Source organism: Mustela erminea, chromosome 9 (genome assembly GCF_009829155.1).
Source record: "Mustela erminea isolate mMusErm1 chromosome 9, mMusErm1.Pri, whole genome shotgun sequence".
Taxonomy (NCBI): domain Eukaryota; kingdom Metazoa; phylum Chordata; class Mammalia; order Carnivora; family Mustelidae; genus Mustela; species Mustela erminea.
In genome coordinates, this window is record NC_045622.1 from 61,259,277 (window position 1) to 61,275,639 (window position 16,363).

At 49.0% G+C, this 16,363-nt stretch overlaps 1 protein-coding gene across 2 annotated transcripts; it reads left to right on the forward strand.

The window, feature by feature from the left end:
- Window positions 1-262: 262 nt before the first annotated feature.
- CCKBR (cholecystokinin B receptor) lies at window positions 263-12,303 on the forward strand. Of its 2 annotated transcripts, XM_032359009.1 has the most exons (5): window positions 570-1,254; window positions 9,847-10,098; window positions 10,243-10,495; window positions 10,780-10,952; window positions 11,165-12,303. In XM_032359009.1, the coding sequence occupies exons 1-5, from the start codon at window positions 1,104-1,106 to the stop codon at window positions 11,701-11,703; spliced, it is 1,368 nt and encodes a 455-aa protein (XP_032214900.1). In that variant the 5' UTR covers window positions 570-1,103; the 3' UTR covers window positions 11,704-12,303. The 2 variants fall into 2 exon arrangements, with proteins under 2 accessions (XP_032214901.1, XP_032214900.1); XM_032359010.1 differs by lacking the exon at window positions 9,847-10,098 and having other exon boundaries at window positions 263-1,254.
- Window positions 12,304-16,363: the final 4,060 nt, after the last annotated feature.

The following is a 16,363-nucleotide window of genomic DNA, read 5'->3' on the forward strand; positions in this document are numbered from 1 at the left end:
CACAGGCTGCTCCACCTGCACAAAGAGCAAACAGTGAGCGTCAGTGTGTGGTGTGGGTGGGCGCTGCCTGGAGACAGGAGAGCCAGCCCCCTCCTTTCCTCTTGTGCCAGTGCTGGGCACACTCTGGAACCAAACCCCACCATCAGCCCAACCCTCCTCCGTTTATTCTAAGCAGTTCTCTCTGCTACCCAGGCTGCCCTCACACCCAAGTCAGACTCTTCCTCCCCGCAGCCCTTTTGCGCGCCAAGACTCCCCAAGGACAAATGCTGCCCGCCACCACCAGCCTCCCCACCCCGCCGTCCTTGCCCGTTCTGGAGGGTTCCTTGGGAGCTTTGGCTGGAAGCCTGGGTATTGGGCCCTGAGGTGGGAGGTGGAGGATGTGGGGGCAGATGGAGGGGCTATTCCAGCCCCCTTGGCGAGGAGATACAGGGAACTCTGTAGCGATAGTGTCGCGGTCACTGGAGCCACTGCGGCATGGTACAGAAACCCGCGGCTGATGCCACTCTGTTAAAAAGGCCACCTCCAGGTCCCCGACCCACCAGGGAAAAACGCTAGATCCCAAGGCAGCCGCGCCCCACCCAAACCCTCTCACCCTCCTCCCCCCAACCCCGCCACCTCCCACCCTACCACCCCTCCATCCACACGTAACCCCCACCGCTGCCCTCGCCAACACACGCACATAGGCGCGTACACACACACAAATACATACACACACAGGCGCGCACACACACTCCCAAGAATTTCTCCGAACCGGGACGGTGGTGAAGGGGAGTGGGCGGGAAGGAGATCTCTAGGAGAAGACCGGAGACAGAGAGTAGGGAGGGGGCGAGCCTGAAGAACAGTCCCGGTGGGTGGGGGGAGTGTGGATGTCCTGAGTGTAGGAGGGGGGCGGAGAGTCACCTGGCGGGACCGAGGCAGACTAGCCTGGGAGGGAGGCGAGCCTAGGCGGGGCGAACGGAGGAGGAGCTGCGGGGCAGGGGCCAAGGTTGGGGGCGGGGACCAGGCGGGGCGGAAGCCTCCGCCCGAACCGCGGCGGGAGCAGGTGGAGCCGCAGCAGGAGCCCTCCCGGCCGAGCGGAGGGAGGCGGTGGCTGGGCCAGGGCCATGGAGCTGCTAAAGCTGAATCGGAGCGCGCAGGGGTCCGGAACCGGGCCGGGGGCTTCCCTGTGCCGCCCGGGGGGGGCCCTCCTCAACAGCAGCGGTGCGGGCAACCTCAGCTGCGAGCCCCCTCGCATCCGCGGAGCCGGGACACGAGGTGGGTGCCCCCCTAAACCCCCTCCACCAGCTCCTCCTTGCTGCACCCCACACTGATAGTGGCCCCCATTGCCTCCTCAAACGCCTACACCATCCCTTCATAGTACTCCCTCTCAGTCTCCAAACAGCTCCCCCGACACTTCTGCCCTCTCCCCCCGCCCCCGCCCCCACCCCAAGGCTCAAAAAAACTCCATCACAGCTTCACACCACCTGATAAGAGCCCCTTCACGCCCCGGTCTCCGGGCCGCACCCAGAGCTACTGGTCACCCCCAAACACATAACACAGAGACTCCTTCTAGACACAGACGGTCAGGAAGCAAGGACCTCCTCTTCTTGCCTATCCTCCAGGTCTCTCTTCCTTTTAAATCCAGTTCCCAGAGCCACAATAGGGAAGGAAAGAAAGAAAAGAAGGCAAGACTGGGAAAAAAGAAGAGGGCTGGTTGAGAGAAGGAGCACTATGGAAGGCTTACATGGGAAGTTAGAGTTATAATCTCCAGTGTCCCCCACCCCAACCCCCAGCCTTCCCAGAAGAGATCTTCAAACCTGAGTTAGGCTGGACACTGGGGGCTGCTCCCTAGAGCTGCATGTCTCCATTTTACTCCTCCTCAAATCCTCCTGCCTCCCAAAGTTGGAATTCTAATCAAGCCACTGTCCCCTCTCTCTTTTTGTTTTCAAGTCCCAAGTCCCTTCTCCAACCTGCCTCTCCTGAGGTTTCTTCCTCTTAGAGCCTGACTTCGCCCTTTGTCTCCTATCCCTTGTGCCACCATCTCCCCCCCACCCCCACTGCTTCCACTTACTCAGTCCCCAAAATGACTTTCCCTCCTCCCACAGGCCAACAGCCGCATTTTCTTGATAACCCAGCTCACTATAGATGTTTTCTCTTTCTGCACCTTTTCTTTCCTTAAATGTCTTCTGGATACCTACTGTTGTAGCTGGGCTAAATGCTGGGGACACAGGAATGAAAGAGACCCAGTCCAGACCCTCATCTGTCCATAGTCAAGTGCAAAGGGGAGACAAACCAGTGGGAAAATAATAGTCAGCATGAGAAGTCCCAGGAGAGCGTCTGAATTGTGGGCACCCAAGGAGATGGAATCCAAGAACTTCCTAGACGAGGGAGCCCAGGACCTGGATCTTGAAGTAGGGAGTTCAGTAGGCAGAAAAGGAAGGAGGGGGATTCCAAGAGATGGAACAGTGCTGAGCATAAGGAAACTATTCCATGTTCAAGAAAGGAAAATGAGTATTTGAGTAAATACTTGAGTATTTACCCCCACAAAATAATGTATGTTTTCTCAGACTAGTTGTTACACACTCTGACTTAGATTCTTTCATTCAACAAATATTTATTGAACCAGAGTTAGTGCCAGGTACCAAAATGAACAGTTTCTATTTCATGGAGCTCACAGTTTAGTGGGAGAGACAGACAAGCAGGGAATTGCAGCACAAAGTGGGATTGTGCCTTAGGAAGGCTGTGGGAACAAAGAAAAGGAGTCCTAGCCTAGCCTAGCTTAGCCGTGGGAATCAAAGTTGGCCTCCTGAGGAATAACTGAATAAAAATAAAAAAGACGAGGGAGAGCCAGATACATGAAGGGGCCAGAATGGCCAAAAGCATTCTAAGCAGAGGAACAGTATGATGAAGCTCCCAAAGTTTAAATCGGTGGTACTTCCCTTCAGTGTGTCAGTTTCTGAGAGCCTGAAACACACACCATAAGAGAGGAAAAAGCAACGCTCAGGATTAAGACCAGCCTAGAGGGTTTGCGAAGAGCTTCACAGACCTGGCTAAGCAGTGTGGATTTTTTTCTAAGATTTTATTTATTTATTTGAGAAAGCAAGCACAAGCTGGGTGGAGGGGCAGAGAGGGAGAAGCAGACTCCCCACTGAGCAGGAAGCCCCATGACTCAGGGGCTCTATCCCAGGACCCTGAAATCATGACCTAAGCCAAACACAGACACTTAACCCTGAAAGGGATGGAGCCACCGAGGCGCCCCAGGAGAGTAGATTTTTATCCTGAGGGCAATGGCAACTGCTGAAAGGCTCAGTAGTACAGCCTGAATAAGTTCTGTAGTAGAGAGGATGGATTGGAGTAGAAGACATGAAAGGTGGGTGTTGGGGAGACAGTTTAGAAGACTATTATACTACTATGGTGAAAGACGATGTGGGCTTAGACTAAGGTATCTGCAGTGGGGATGGAGAGAAGTGGGTGGATTTGAGAGACACTTCTAGAAGTGGAAACAACAGAACATGGTGATTCATTAGAAACGGAGAGGGAGGAAGAGGTCAAGGGATGACATCTCGGTCTCTGACTTGGACAATTGGATGGATGTTGGTGCTATATCATGAGAAAGAGAAGAAAGGGACAGAAACCAGGTTTGAAGGAGAAGATTATAAATTCAATTTGGAATCCACTGAGTTTAAATGCTGGTAATATACCAAGGTGGGATTGGCCAGTGAGCTGTCAAATCTTATGGTCAGGAACTTAGGGGAGAGGTACCAGCTGGAAATACAGACCTGAAAGGTCTTTGCATAGAGGAGGTAATGGAAGGCATGGGAACAGATAAAGTCATACAAAGACTGTGCAGGATGAAAAGAAAAGAGGTCCTAGGACAGGATCCTGAAGAAGACCGATACTTAAAAACCAGTGAAGGAAGGAGAGCCCATGACAAAACCAACAGAGAAACAAGAAGACAAGGAAAAGACTTCAAACAAGATGGGATAAGTGATGTCAAATGCTGCTGCTATAAGTCAAATAAAGACAGAACAGCATTCTTCAGATCCAGTAACAAGGACCTCCTATCAAGGAGGCTTTATGGGTGTTAAGGTCTGGTTACAGTAGGTTGAAGTTTGGGACAGTGGGGGAGGGGATTCTGAGAAGTGAACCAGGGTGTGTAGACAAAACTTTCCAAAAGTTTGATAGGGAGAGAGAGGCAAAGAAAAAAATAGGATAGTGCTAGAAATAGCATGGGGTTGAGGAATGGTGTATGGGGTGGGGGAGTTGTCTTTGGGGGTGTGTGTGTGTGTGTGTGTGTGTGTGTGCACACACAGTAGAGGCAAGAGTCTTTTTTAAATGTTGATGCAGAATGGGCCAAGAGAGAAGAAGACTGAAGGTACAGCTGAGAGCAGGGATAGTCAACAGAGCAGGGGACCCTGAGAAAGTATAACATGAAATGATTGAGAGCACAGGTGCAAGAATTGGCCTTGCTCATCTGGATGTGTTATCCACAGAGTTAGTTGGCTGTTGCCCAAGCAGTCAGAAGTTACCCACAAAGACCATTAGCCTCTCAGTCAGATATTATGCCCACAGATGCTTGTTAGCCAGGCTTACTCCAGTGTTACCAGTAGAAATGTAGATTTTACTCACATTAGTCTTTTTTTTTTTTTTTTTGGAGATATATTAGAGAGAGAGAGTACATAGGCACATGGGGCGGGGGGGTGGGCGGGGAGAAGCAGACTCCCGGCTGAGCAAGAAGCCCGATGCAGGACTCGATCCCTGGACCATGGGACCATGACCTGAGCGGAAGGCAGACGTTCAGCTGACTAAGCCACCCAGGCGCCCCACCCACATTCGTCTTACCTGTTACCCACACAGACCTGAGTGCTAATGCTCACTGGGTGCTGCCCACTGAAAAAGAGATGTCACCCACAGTTCCTTGAACATTGCCCACGTTATTTAGATGTCACTCATCCACCAAACACACTTGCTTTCATTTTATCATCCACACATAGATATTGCCCGTGGTCCCCTAAACAACCTTTTCCAGATACTACTTATAAAAATCACAGGCGTTACTCTCACGCATTCAGATATTATCCACAAAGACCCAAATGCTACCTGTGTTCGCTCAGGCGCTCAGCTACTGTACTCGGTCAGATTCGTATCTCAGCTAACATCTTCTTTTTTTTTTTTTAAGATTTTATTTATTTATTTGACAGACAGAGATCACAAGTAGGCAGAGAGGCAGGCAGAGAGAGAGGAGGAAGCAGGCTCCCCGCTGAGCAGAGAGCCCGATGTGGGGCTCGATCCCAGGACCCTGGGACCATGACCTGAGCCGAAGGCAGAGGCTTTAAGCCACTGAGCCACCCAGGTGCCCCTCTCAGCTAACATCTTAACGTGTTAACATCTCACATCCATTCGCACTTAATTATTGCCCACACATACTTGGATATTACTTCTGCTTACTCAGCTGCTACCGTCATCACTTGGATACTCCCCCATTCACATTCAGACCTCTGGATATAATCCATGTTTCCTGAAGTTGTTATCTACAAAACGAGATCTTATCCACAAACGTATCTACAGATACTACTCTCGTTCACTCAAATGTGACAACTGGCCTACACATCCACAGCTACAACCACAGCAGCACCTACGCGAACATTGGAACCTATGTTACGACACTTGCTCGGATATTATCTAAACCTACATGTACCCCCCACTCAATCAGGCATTACCTACAGACACCTAGCTGTTACCCTTCTCACACCTTGTCCACAAAAATAGGTATTACTCTCACCCACCCAGGTATTATCTCAAAAACTAAACTGTTACCCAATTTACACTCTGATATTAACTACACATCCTTCCACATTATTTCTGCTCCCTCAGTTAGTACCCCATATGCCCAGCTATTATCTACAATCAGATGCTACCGTGCTCCCACAGACACATAGGTATTACCTTGATGTCTGTGTTCCTAACATACCAGTGGAAGGCAGGATTCGAGGCATCAGCAGCTTCAGTGTCATTCTTATAAAGTCCTGATTTTTGTTTTACGGCACATTATCTGGATTTTTGTGCTTATATTTCTCTGCCATCATCTGGACAGAACAAATGCAGATTCCCTAGACCCCAGAAGCAGAAATGAGCTGTCACGGTCTTCTGAGTTCTCTGGCTCAGCAGGACAATGCCCACAGGTCCTATCTATAATATTAGATAATAGGCATGATATCTGGAAGGTGCCTCTCCCATTCTTCCACCTCTACCTTAAGTTGCCAGTTGTTGAAGCCACTGTGATCACTCCTATTCCACCACACAAATGCACAGGGATGCATAAATACAGACAGAAATACACACACAAGTCTTCCTTCCAATTGCTTTTTTGTGACTTTTGAGAAAACTATTAGACTTTTATTTATTTATGTATGTATGTATTTAAGTAGGTTCCATGCCCAGCATGGAGCCCAACACAGGGCTTGAACTCACCACACTAAGATCAAGACCTTAGCTAAAATCAAGAGTTGGATGCTTAACAGAATCAACCACCCAGGCATCCTACTAATAGACTATTTTACAGTAGTTTCAAGTTTACAGGAAAACTGAATGGAAAGAACAAGGAGTTCTCTCTCTCTCACACACACACACACAATTTCCCCTATTTTTAATATTTATATTAAGGCAATACATTTGTTATATTTGATAACCTAATATTGATATATTGGCAACTAAATTCCACAGTGTACATTAGGGGTTCACTCTTTTTGTTATATATTCTATGGGGTTTTTTAAAAATATTTTATTTATTTATTTGACAGAGAGAGATCACAAGTAGGCAGAGAGGCAGGCAGAGAGAGAGGGGGGAAGCAGGCTCCCCACTGAGCAGAGAGCCGGATGCAGGGCTCAATCCCAGGACCTTGGGATCATGACCTGAGACAAAGGCAGAGACTTTAACCCACTTTGTGCTCCTATTCTATGGGTTTTAACAAATGTGTAATAACATCTAGCTACCATAGTACCATACAGAATAGTTTCACTGCTCTAAAAATCCTGTGCTCTACCTTCCCCCTCCTCAGACTCCTAGTTCTAAGATTTCTTTTTCACTTCTCCTAACGGTTCAACAGCAAAGACTTGGAGAGATAGCGGTGGCTAGAAGGTGATAGCTGGGAATGCTCAGCAAAAGCGCAAAGTGCTTGGCAATTTTACTGGGACTCTAGTTTTCTGGAGACCCACGCAAATTGGGACCTTCTTAAGGGTGGGCATAGTCTCATTTTTCTGCTCCACCAAGTTCAAGGATACACATGGGACACATCAGTTGGATGAATGAATGAGAAAGGTGCTTTCTATACTTTAGAGTGCTGTACCAACTTGAGGTTTGGTTATTGATTCAAGAATTAGGAGCTGAAGGAGTGCCTGGGTGGCTCATTCATTTAAACGCCTGGCTCTTGATGTCAGCTGAGGTCATGATCTCAGGGTCCTGGGATGAAGTGTGGGCTTTGGGCTCTATGCTCAGCAGGGAGTCTGCTTAAGGATTCTCTCTCTCCCTCTCCTTCTGTCTCGCCCCCTCTTCTTTCTTTCTCTCTCTCTCTCTCAAATAAATAAATTCTAAAAAAAGAAGAAAGAAAGAAAGAGAAGAAAGAAAAATAAAGCAAGAACTCTTTGAAAAGAGACATCCAGGGAAGGATCTGAGAAAGATGATAGAACTAGAGAGAGTAAGGAAAGGGCTGGGTTGGGGGAAGAAGAGTGGACTGAGAAGAGACACAAAAAGTACGTAACAGCTCTTTTTTGGGTCCAAAGACCTCTCTGACAGACCTCTCCCTCATAAATGTTCTTTATTTACACACACACACACCCTTCAGATTTGCTACACATAAGCCCTCCTTGCAGAGAGGGTGGCATGCGTCTCCAGAGAAACAGAGACAGAGACGAGAGGGCATGCTGGAGCTTTAGAGGCACAGAGGTGAAGCATGAATGGAGAAAGACAAAGCAGGTGCATTTGTGTGGAAAGTGACAGTTTCATCCAAAATCCATTAGCCAGCATGTGTGAACACCTCCCATATGCAGAAAATATTACTCTAAGTGTCAGGGGTAGGCTGAAGAACAAGATGGGCCCTGCCCCTGTCCTCAAGAAGCTCAGAATCCAGTGAGGGAGATAGAGAGTTAAACATAATACAGTGAGCAATGCCACACTGGAGTACACAGAGGCAGGAAGAGGCACTGAGATTGAGATTTGATTGGGAGGAGGCAGCATTATGAATGACAGAGGGATGAGGAATTAGTAGGAGGCAGAGCATTTTAGAGATCTGGAGACTCGGCTGCCATTCCAATTCAGCACCTTACTTACCTGTGTGATCTGAGCAAGTAATGTCACTGCTGGGTTCTGTTCAGGGATCTCTTGTAAACAGCGTGCACTGGATGCCTGAAACTATTTCTGAGTAAGTTGGTTATTGTTATGAAAACAGTTTAATTCAGAGCCTATGGCAAGAGTCAGTGTACGGGGTTGCAGAAAGGGGGGGCTACCCCTCTGGGCCCTTCCTTCCCCACAACCTGAAAGGCTCTGTCTCTGTGCCCTCTCTCCCTTCCAGCTCTAGTCTCCCTCATGTTGAGGCCATGGGTTTGAATGACTGAGTCCAGTTTAATTCAATTAAATTTCATTTGGGTCTGCTTGGCTGTGATGAAGCCATCCCCCAATAGACAATGACACAAATGAATGGGGTCAGCCCTCTGTCTAGCCCAACAACACTAGTGTCACCTCTGCGAGCTCCCACAGCACTTTGTATATTCTTCAACATCACTCCTTATCACACAGTGTGGCACTTAAATCTGTCTATATATCCAAGTTTCCCTCTAGATCATGGGCTTGCACATGGCAGGGAATTTGTCCCTAGGGCCTGCATAAAGGGAGTCCTCTGTTCCTGTTTGTTGAGTGAGAATGAATGTTTGGAGATAATTAAAATACAAGGCAGAAAAGAAAAAGCATTCTAATAGATACCTAAGGAACAGGAATGGGTTAGAGGAAGGAGAGATTAACTCCAAATGAGGCATCTAGAAAGGCCTTACAAAAGAGGGGGCCATTCATCCGAGTCTTGAAGGGCAAGAGCGAATAGGAATTTACGAGATACAGAAAATGAGTTTGTGATGGGGGCTGGTGAAAGAACATTCCAGGCTGAGAAATCCATGTTAGCGAGGGAGGAAGTCATGAGTGTGCATGAAGCCTTCAAGAAACTGAGTCATCGGGTGGCTTAAGTGGGTGCTTTGCAAGAGGAGACGAGCGGAGGAAGAGGACAGTTCTCAGAGGATCTGGAAGACGTGCCAGAGGAATGCAGACAGTACAGAGCAGGTGAAGGGGTTTGATTTTTTTGTGTGTTTTTTGTTTGTTTTATTTTTAGACAATAAGGACATGACCTGACCTGTGTTTCAAAAGGTGGTGGGTGGTCAACAGTGCCAAATGCTACAGGGAGATCAAGTAAAATAAGCTGAGAAGAGACCTTTGGATTTGGCAGTTAAATCTTCATGATCTTGGGAAGAAGTGTCCAAATGGTCATGGAGGAGACAGATGGGGCACTGGACTGTAATGGACTGAGGGGTGAATGAGGAGATCCAGATAATCCTTTCAAGAAATTGAGCTGTAAGGAGAAGGGAGATTTTGGAGCAAAGCTTGAGAAGCGACAAACTTTCTCAAGGAGAAGTCAAGCCAATTTCACTAAGCCTCAAGGGGTTAGAAGCCTGGAGGATTCAAGTTCACTACCCACCGCGTGGGAGGAGGTGTTCCTGGGAGGCAGAGGGATCTAGCTGGGTAGCCCAGGTGGGAAATAAGTGGGCTTGGAGGGTCTGGCTGAGTGAGATCCAGACTTCCTACTGCCACTTCTCCCTTTTCCTACCCAGAATTGGAGCTGGCCATTAGGGTCACCCTTTATGCAGTGATCTTTCTGATGAGTGTTGGAGGAAATGTGCTCATCATCGTGGTCTTGGGACTGAGCCGCCGCCTGAGGACTGTCACCAACGCCTTCCTGCTCTCACTGGCAGTCAGCGACCTCCTGCTGGCTGTGGCTTGCATGCCCTTCACCCTCCTGCCCAATCTCATGGGCACGTTCATCTTTGGCACAGTCGTCTGTAAGGCGGTTTCCTACCTCATGGGTAGGTGAGACAAACCCCTGCCCCTCCCTTTCCTAAAGTCCTTGCCATACTTAAGGGTCTTTCCCTGTGGGCATTGAGAAAATCACACTGGTTGAGTGTGTGATACAAGTTTCCTAAGTGACCCCTTCCTCTTCCCTTGTTTAGGGGTGTCTGTGAGTGTGTCCACACTGAGCCTCGTGGCCATCGCCCTGGAGCGATACAGTGCCATCTGCCGACCACTGCAGGCACGCGTGTGGCAGACGCGTTCCCACGCAGCTCGTGTGATTATAGCCACATGGATGCTCTCTGGACTGCTCATGGTGCCCTACCCAGTGTACACCGCGGTGCAGCCAGCAGGAGCCTCCCGTGTGCTGCAATGCGTGCATCGCTGGCCCAATGCACGTGTCCGCCAAACCTGGTGAGGGTGCTCATTACCTAATCCTGGGAATTCTCTTCTCCATCAGCTGCTTACTACCAGTCCCCAGAATCCTCCTCCAATACTCCAATTACCTTTCCGCTCCCACCACCCTGATTCCCATTTGGCGCCACTCCCCAGTTCTCTAGCCCTTCCCGGCAGCACCCCCAAATCTTACTTCTACCCCAGGGACCTGCTCAGCAGCCCTAGAAAGAATCCCTGGCTCTTACTTTATCGCTGATTCCACGTGGACAGATAGATACCTGTGTGATGTGCTCTGTCTCCAGGTCGGTACTGCTGCTCCTGCTTCTGTTCTTCGTTCCGGGTGTGGTTATGGCTGTGGCCTACGGACTCATCTCCCGCGAGCTCTACTTAGGGCTTCGCTTTGATGAAGACAGTGACAATGAGAGCCAGAGCCGAGTCCGAAGCCAAGAAGGGCTGCGGAATGGGGCGGGACCCGGTGCGTGAAATCCAGCCACCCAACCCCACCCCCACCCCCACCCCGTCCCTGGCCTTGGGAAGCAGCGGCGGGGCCTAGATGGGGTGGAGCAGAAAAGAGCCGGAGTAGGCAAAAAGGCTGGAACTAGGGGTCTGGTGGGGGTGGGGGTGGGGGTGGGGCTGGGGGTTGAGAAAACTCAGCCCGAGGCTCTGACCACCGTCCTCTGTGCCCAGGTCCCGCCCACCCGACTGGGCGTTGCCGGCCGGGGAATGGGCTGGCTGGCGAGGACGGTGACGGCTGCTACGTGCAGCTTCCGCGCTCCCGGCAGACCCTGGAGCTGTCCGCGCTGACCGCGCCCACTCCTGGGCCAGGATACGGCCCCCGGCCCTACCAGGCCAAGCTGTTGGCTAAGAAGCGCGTGGTGCGGATGCTGCTGGTGATTGTTGTGCTTTTTTTCCTGTGTTGGTTGCCACTGTACAGCGCCAACACGTGGCGTGCCTTCGACAGCTCTGGCGCACACCGCGCACTTTCAGGGGCGCCGATCTCTTTCATCCACTTGCTCAGCTACGCCTCAGCCTGTGTCAACCCCCTGGTCTACTGCTTCATGCACCGTCGCTTTCGCCAGGCCTGCCTTGAGACGTGTGCCCGCTGCTGCCCCAGGCCTCCACGCGCTCGTCCCAGGCCTCTTCCCGATGAGGACCCTCCCACCCCTTCCATTGCTTCCCTGTCCAGACTGAGCTACACCACCATCAGCACACTAGGGCCTGGCTGAGGCGCAGAGGAGGAGTGAAGGCTGAGGCGGGACACCCCCATTCCTACAAGCAGGGACCCATCCAGACACACAAGAGACACACACCCACTGACACCCAAAAGCATGGACTAATCCCAGTGGCCCTGCACATGCACACACACGCACAGTTGGCTTACCTGACACAAACCAAACTCCCACACGGGAAATTAGGTACACTCTTGATCTGGGACTGAGCCCGGCACACACAAACATGGCACTGACCTTAGACATACACACACACAGCATCCCTAGCAATGGACTATCCGTACTTAGCGGAAACGCAGGGAGGCTGGCCTGCCTCTCATATACACATAGTAATGGCACTGATGCTTTAAGGCTCCGGAGCTGGGCACGGTACCAAGTCCTGAGATGCTCCAGGCCACCCCTACTTTGACCTCACAGTGCCCTTCCCCATTTCAGCACTGAAAATACCACCCAGCCTAATCTCACACCTCCTTGACCCAACAGGCTGTTCTGCACTGAAAAGTCCCTTCATTCCTTTCCAGTTCCATTCTATGGCCCTGCCCCTCTTCCCTCACCCAAACTCTTTGAGAAATAAAAATGACTTGGCTTCCTCCTGAACTTCCTTTCTGGACTTTTTCTGGGGGGCAGATGAGGGGCACAGGGTTTTGTAGAATACTCCCTGTCAGGTCCCTCTTCCCGCTGCTCGCTCCTGTGCATGACCACCTGCCAAGAAGCCCATGGTCTGAGGCTGGAGGGGGATGTGGGGATTTTCTCTGGGTTGTCATCCTGGACTCACCTAAATACACGGTAGCTGGGTGTAGGGGTTGCGGGAGGATATCCATGATATATGATATATATCCTAGCATATTCTCCTGAAGCTGTGCCACTGCAAAGATACTATATTAATAGATACTTACTTAAATTTAATTGACATGGTATGAGGAAACACGGTATAATAAGCCTCGGTTTATTCGATGTGTGTTTGCAACACCAGGGTTCAGAGCACGATAGGTGTACAGAGGTTAAAGAGTGGGACATTTTTTATGCACTCTTCTCTGCGTCAGAATCTGGCTAAGCTTCTGCCTGTGGAAGCACCTTTACTGGCCAGCAACAAAGCAGGGAGGCGGATACTGGATCCAAACAGGAGGAATTCCAGAGCCTGGCCCCCTTTTGATTGTTAAGACTGATCCAGCCCCAGAAAGAAGCAAGAGACAGCAACATCATCCCTACACACAAACACACACAATGACAGGGAAGAACAGATGTCCTCACCAGAGAATATACATGATAATCAGAAATACAGTATGTTGGGAGGCTTTCTTGACACTTCGTCTTGTAAAAGATGGGGAAACTGAGACTCAGAGCAGGAAAGAAAGCTGTTCAAGATCATACAATAAATTAGAACAAGGCAGGAAAAAATCGTACTGAAGTAGACACTGAGCTGGAGATGGGAAAGAAATCATCAGGAGGCAGACTTAAGTTTTGTGAGGCCTGGTGCTAATAAAACTGGGTGTCTTTTTTTTTTTTTTTTTTAATGAAAAAGAATAGAAAATGCTAGGACACTGACCAGGGCCTTGGAAGGTGCCTGTGCAATGAGGAGCCCTGAGATTCAAGGCTCACTGACCTCACAGACAGTACCACCTCCAACTCCTCCCACTAACTAGGCTGGACAAAGGCCGGGTGGAGTGAAGGACAGGGAGAAAGGAGAGTGGTCTTCTGTTTACCAGTGCTGAGGCTGCTCCCATCCATCCGTTCTACAGGGCCCTGGGCTGTAAGAGGCAGGACGCAGGAAGAAAAGGAGGGAGAAAGCGTTCCAAGCTGTCAACGACAACAGTGCTGGTTAAAAATAGAATTCCAGCTGGTCTGACTTGCTGAAGGCAAGATATTGGGCCTTTCTCTCTCATGCCAACTTTTCCAGAGGGTGGAAATAGGGTTGCTCACAGGCTTTGCCACACTCGCAAGGAGATTGCCTTGATGATGCTGCTCTACTGTCAGCCCCTCCAGCAGGGGCCTGGGCTCCTGATGACCACCAGATGGCAGTGGGAAGCTCCATGGGATAGGGCTCCAAGTCCAGCCTCAGCCTGGAGTGTGAGCTGAAGTCCTGTGGCCCAGGGCTAGCGGAGAACCTAGCACAAAAGCACGGCCTGAATAACGTGATTTCACACATAGTATGGCCCTTTGGTCTACAGAATACTTACACACCCATCACCTCCATCTCCCCACCCCCCCCCCAGGCCCTGTCTAGTGACCTGATGTGGAATCTCAGGGACTTCCCTTCCATTTTCTATCTCTTGAAATCTGTCAAACATTTCAGATCAATTTAATATCTCTGTCTCTACAAAGTCCTTCTTGGTCATCCTCACAAGGCTTATCTGTTCCTATAGTACTTACTGCTTTCTCTCTTCAGTCACTCATTTGTGCTCCTGCCTGGTTTCCGATACTGGGCTGGGAACAGCGTGATGTGGTGGGAAGATGACAGAGCCTGGGCTGGAAGGCAGGGGTGACAGAGGGGAGGGTGGGAAATCTAGCACTTCTCGGGGCCATGTGACAGGCATCTTACATACACCAATTCACTTCATTCTCAGACCTCTCCTACAGAATATTTCTCTTAGACAGAAGAGGAGGGTGAAGCCGAGAAAGCTTAGTGGAGTTACATGAGGTCCTGCACTTGGAATGTGGGCAACACTGAGCTCAGGTGGTGCCTACCTCCAAAACCTTTGCTCTTCCCAGCCATGCTGTGTTGTCTTTGAAGCCTTAAAGACCTGGGTTCCAATGGGCCTGACCTGCCTTTTAAAAGTTGGGTGATTTTGTGCAAGTTCTCTCAGTGGCTCAGTCTCAGCTATTAACCAGGGATGATTACATTAACTTCTGTGATATGTGACTTACAGTAAGAAATATACAGTCTTCATCCCCTTTCCTGACACAGAGCTTCTAAAACCCATGGAATTTCCAGAGCCAAAAAGTGCCTGTTGACAAGTTAATGTGCTAACTTTCCCAAAGGTCCTAGGTCACTTTAAGAATGGGCTGGCTAGGGGCACCTGGGTGGCTCAGTGGGTTAAAGCCTCTGCCTTCAGCTCAGGTCATGATCCTGGGGTCCTGAGATTGAGCCCCACATCGGACTCTCTGCTTGGCAAGGAGCCTGCTTCCCCCTCTCTCTCTGCCTGTCTCTCTGCCTACTTGTGATCTCTCTCTCTCTGTCAAATAAATAAATAAAGTCTTAAAAAAAAAAAAAAAAAAGAATGGGCTGGTTGGGGGCACCTGGGTGGCTCAGTGGGTTAAGCCTCTGCCTTCGGCTCAGGTCATGATCCCAGGGTCCTGGGATCAAGTCCTGTATTGGGCTCTCTGCTCAGCAGGGAGCCTGCTTCTCCTTCTCTCTCTGCCTGCCTCTCTGCCTACTTGTGATCTCTGTTGAATAAGTAAATAAAAACAAACAAACAAACAAAAAAGAATGGGCTGGTTGCAGTGACATATCTGACATAGGGTTAGTCTCCAAAATCTATAGAGAACTTACCAAACTCAACACCCCAAAAATAAATAATCCAGTTAAGAAATAGGCAGAACATAGTATCCAAAATCTATAAAGAACTTATCAAACTCAACACCCAAAGAATAATCCAATCAAAAAATGGGAAGAGGACATGAACAGACATTTCTGCAGAGAAGACATCCAAATGGCCAACAGACACATGAAAAAGATGCTCAGCATCACTAGGCATCAAGGAAATACAAATCAAAACCACAATGAGTTACCACCTCACACCAGTCAGAATGGCTAAAATTAAGAAGTCAGGAAACAACAGGTGTTGGCAAGGATGCAGAGAAAAAGGCATGCTCCTACACTGTTAACGGGAATGCAAGCTGGTGCAGCCACTCTGGAAAACAGTATGAAGGTTCCTCAAAAAGTTGAAAATAGAGCTACCCTATGACCCAACAATTGCACTTCTGGGTATTTACCCTAAAGATACAAATATAGTGATCCAAGAGGGTACGTGCACACACCCCAATGTTTATAGCAGCAATGTCCACAATAACCAAACTGTGGAAAGAGCCATAATTTCCATCAACAGATGAATGGATAAAGAAGATACGGTACATATATAAATAGAATATTATGCAGCCATTTAAAAAATTGACAAAATCATTCCATTTGCAATGACATGGATGGAACTAGAGGCTATTATGTTAAGTGAAATACATTAATCAGAGAAAGATAAATATCATAGGATTGCACTGATATGAGGAATTTGAGAAACAAGACAAAGGATCATAGGGGAAGGGAGGGAAAAATGAAACAAGATGAAACCAGAGAGGGAGACAAACCATAAGAGACTCAATCTCAGGAAACAAACTGAGGATTGCTGGAGGAGAAGGCAGTGGGAGGGATGGGGTGGCTGGGGTACGTGCTATGGTGAGTGCTGTGAATTGTATAAGATTGATGAATCACAGACCTGTACCCCTGAAAAAAATAATACATTGTATGTTAATCTAAAAAAATTAAAAAACTAAAAATAAAGGCCAGAACACATAAAGACATTTTTCCAAAGAAGACATACAGATGGCCAACAGACACATGAAAATAAGTTCAATAGCACTCATCATCAGGGAAATACAAATCAAAACCACAATGAGGTAACACCTCACACCTGTCAGAATGGCTAAAATTAATAAGACAGGAAAC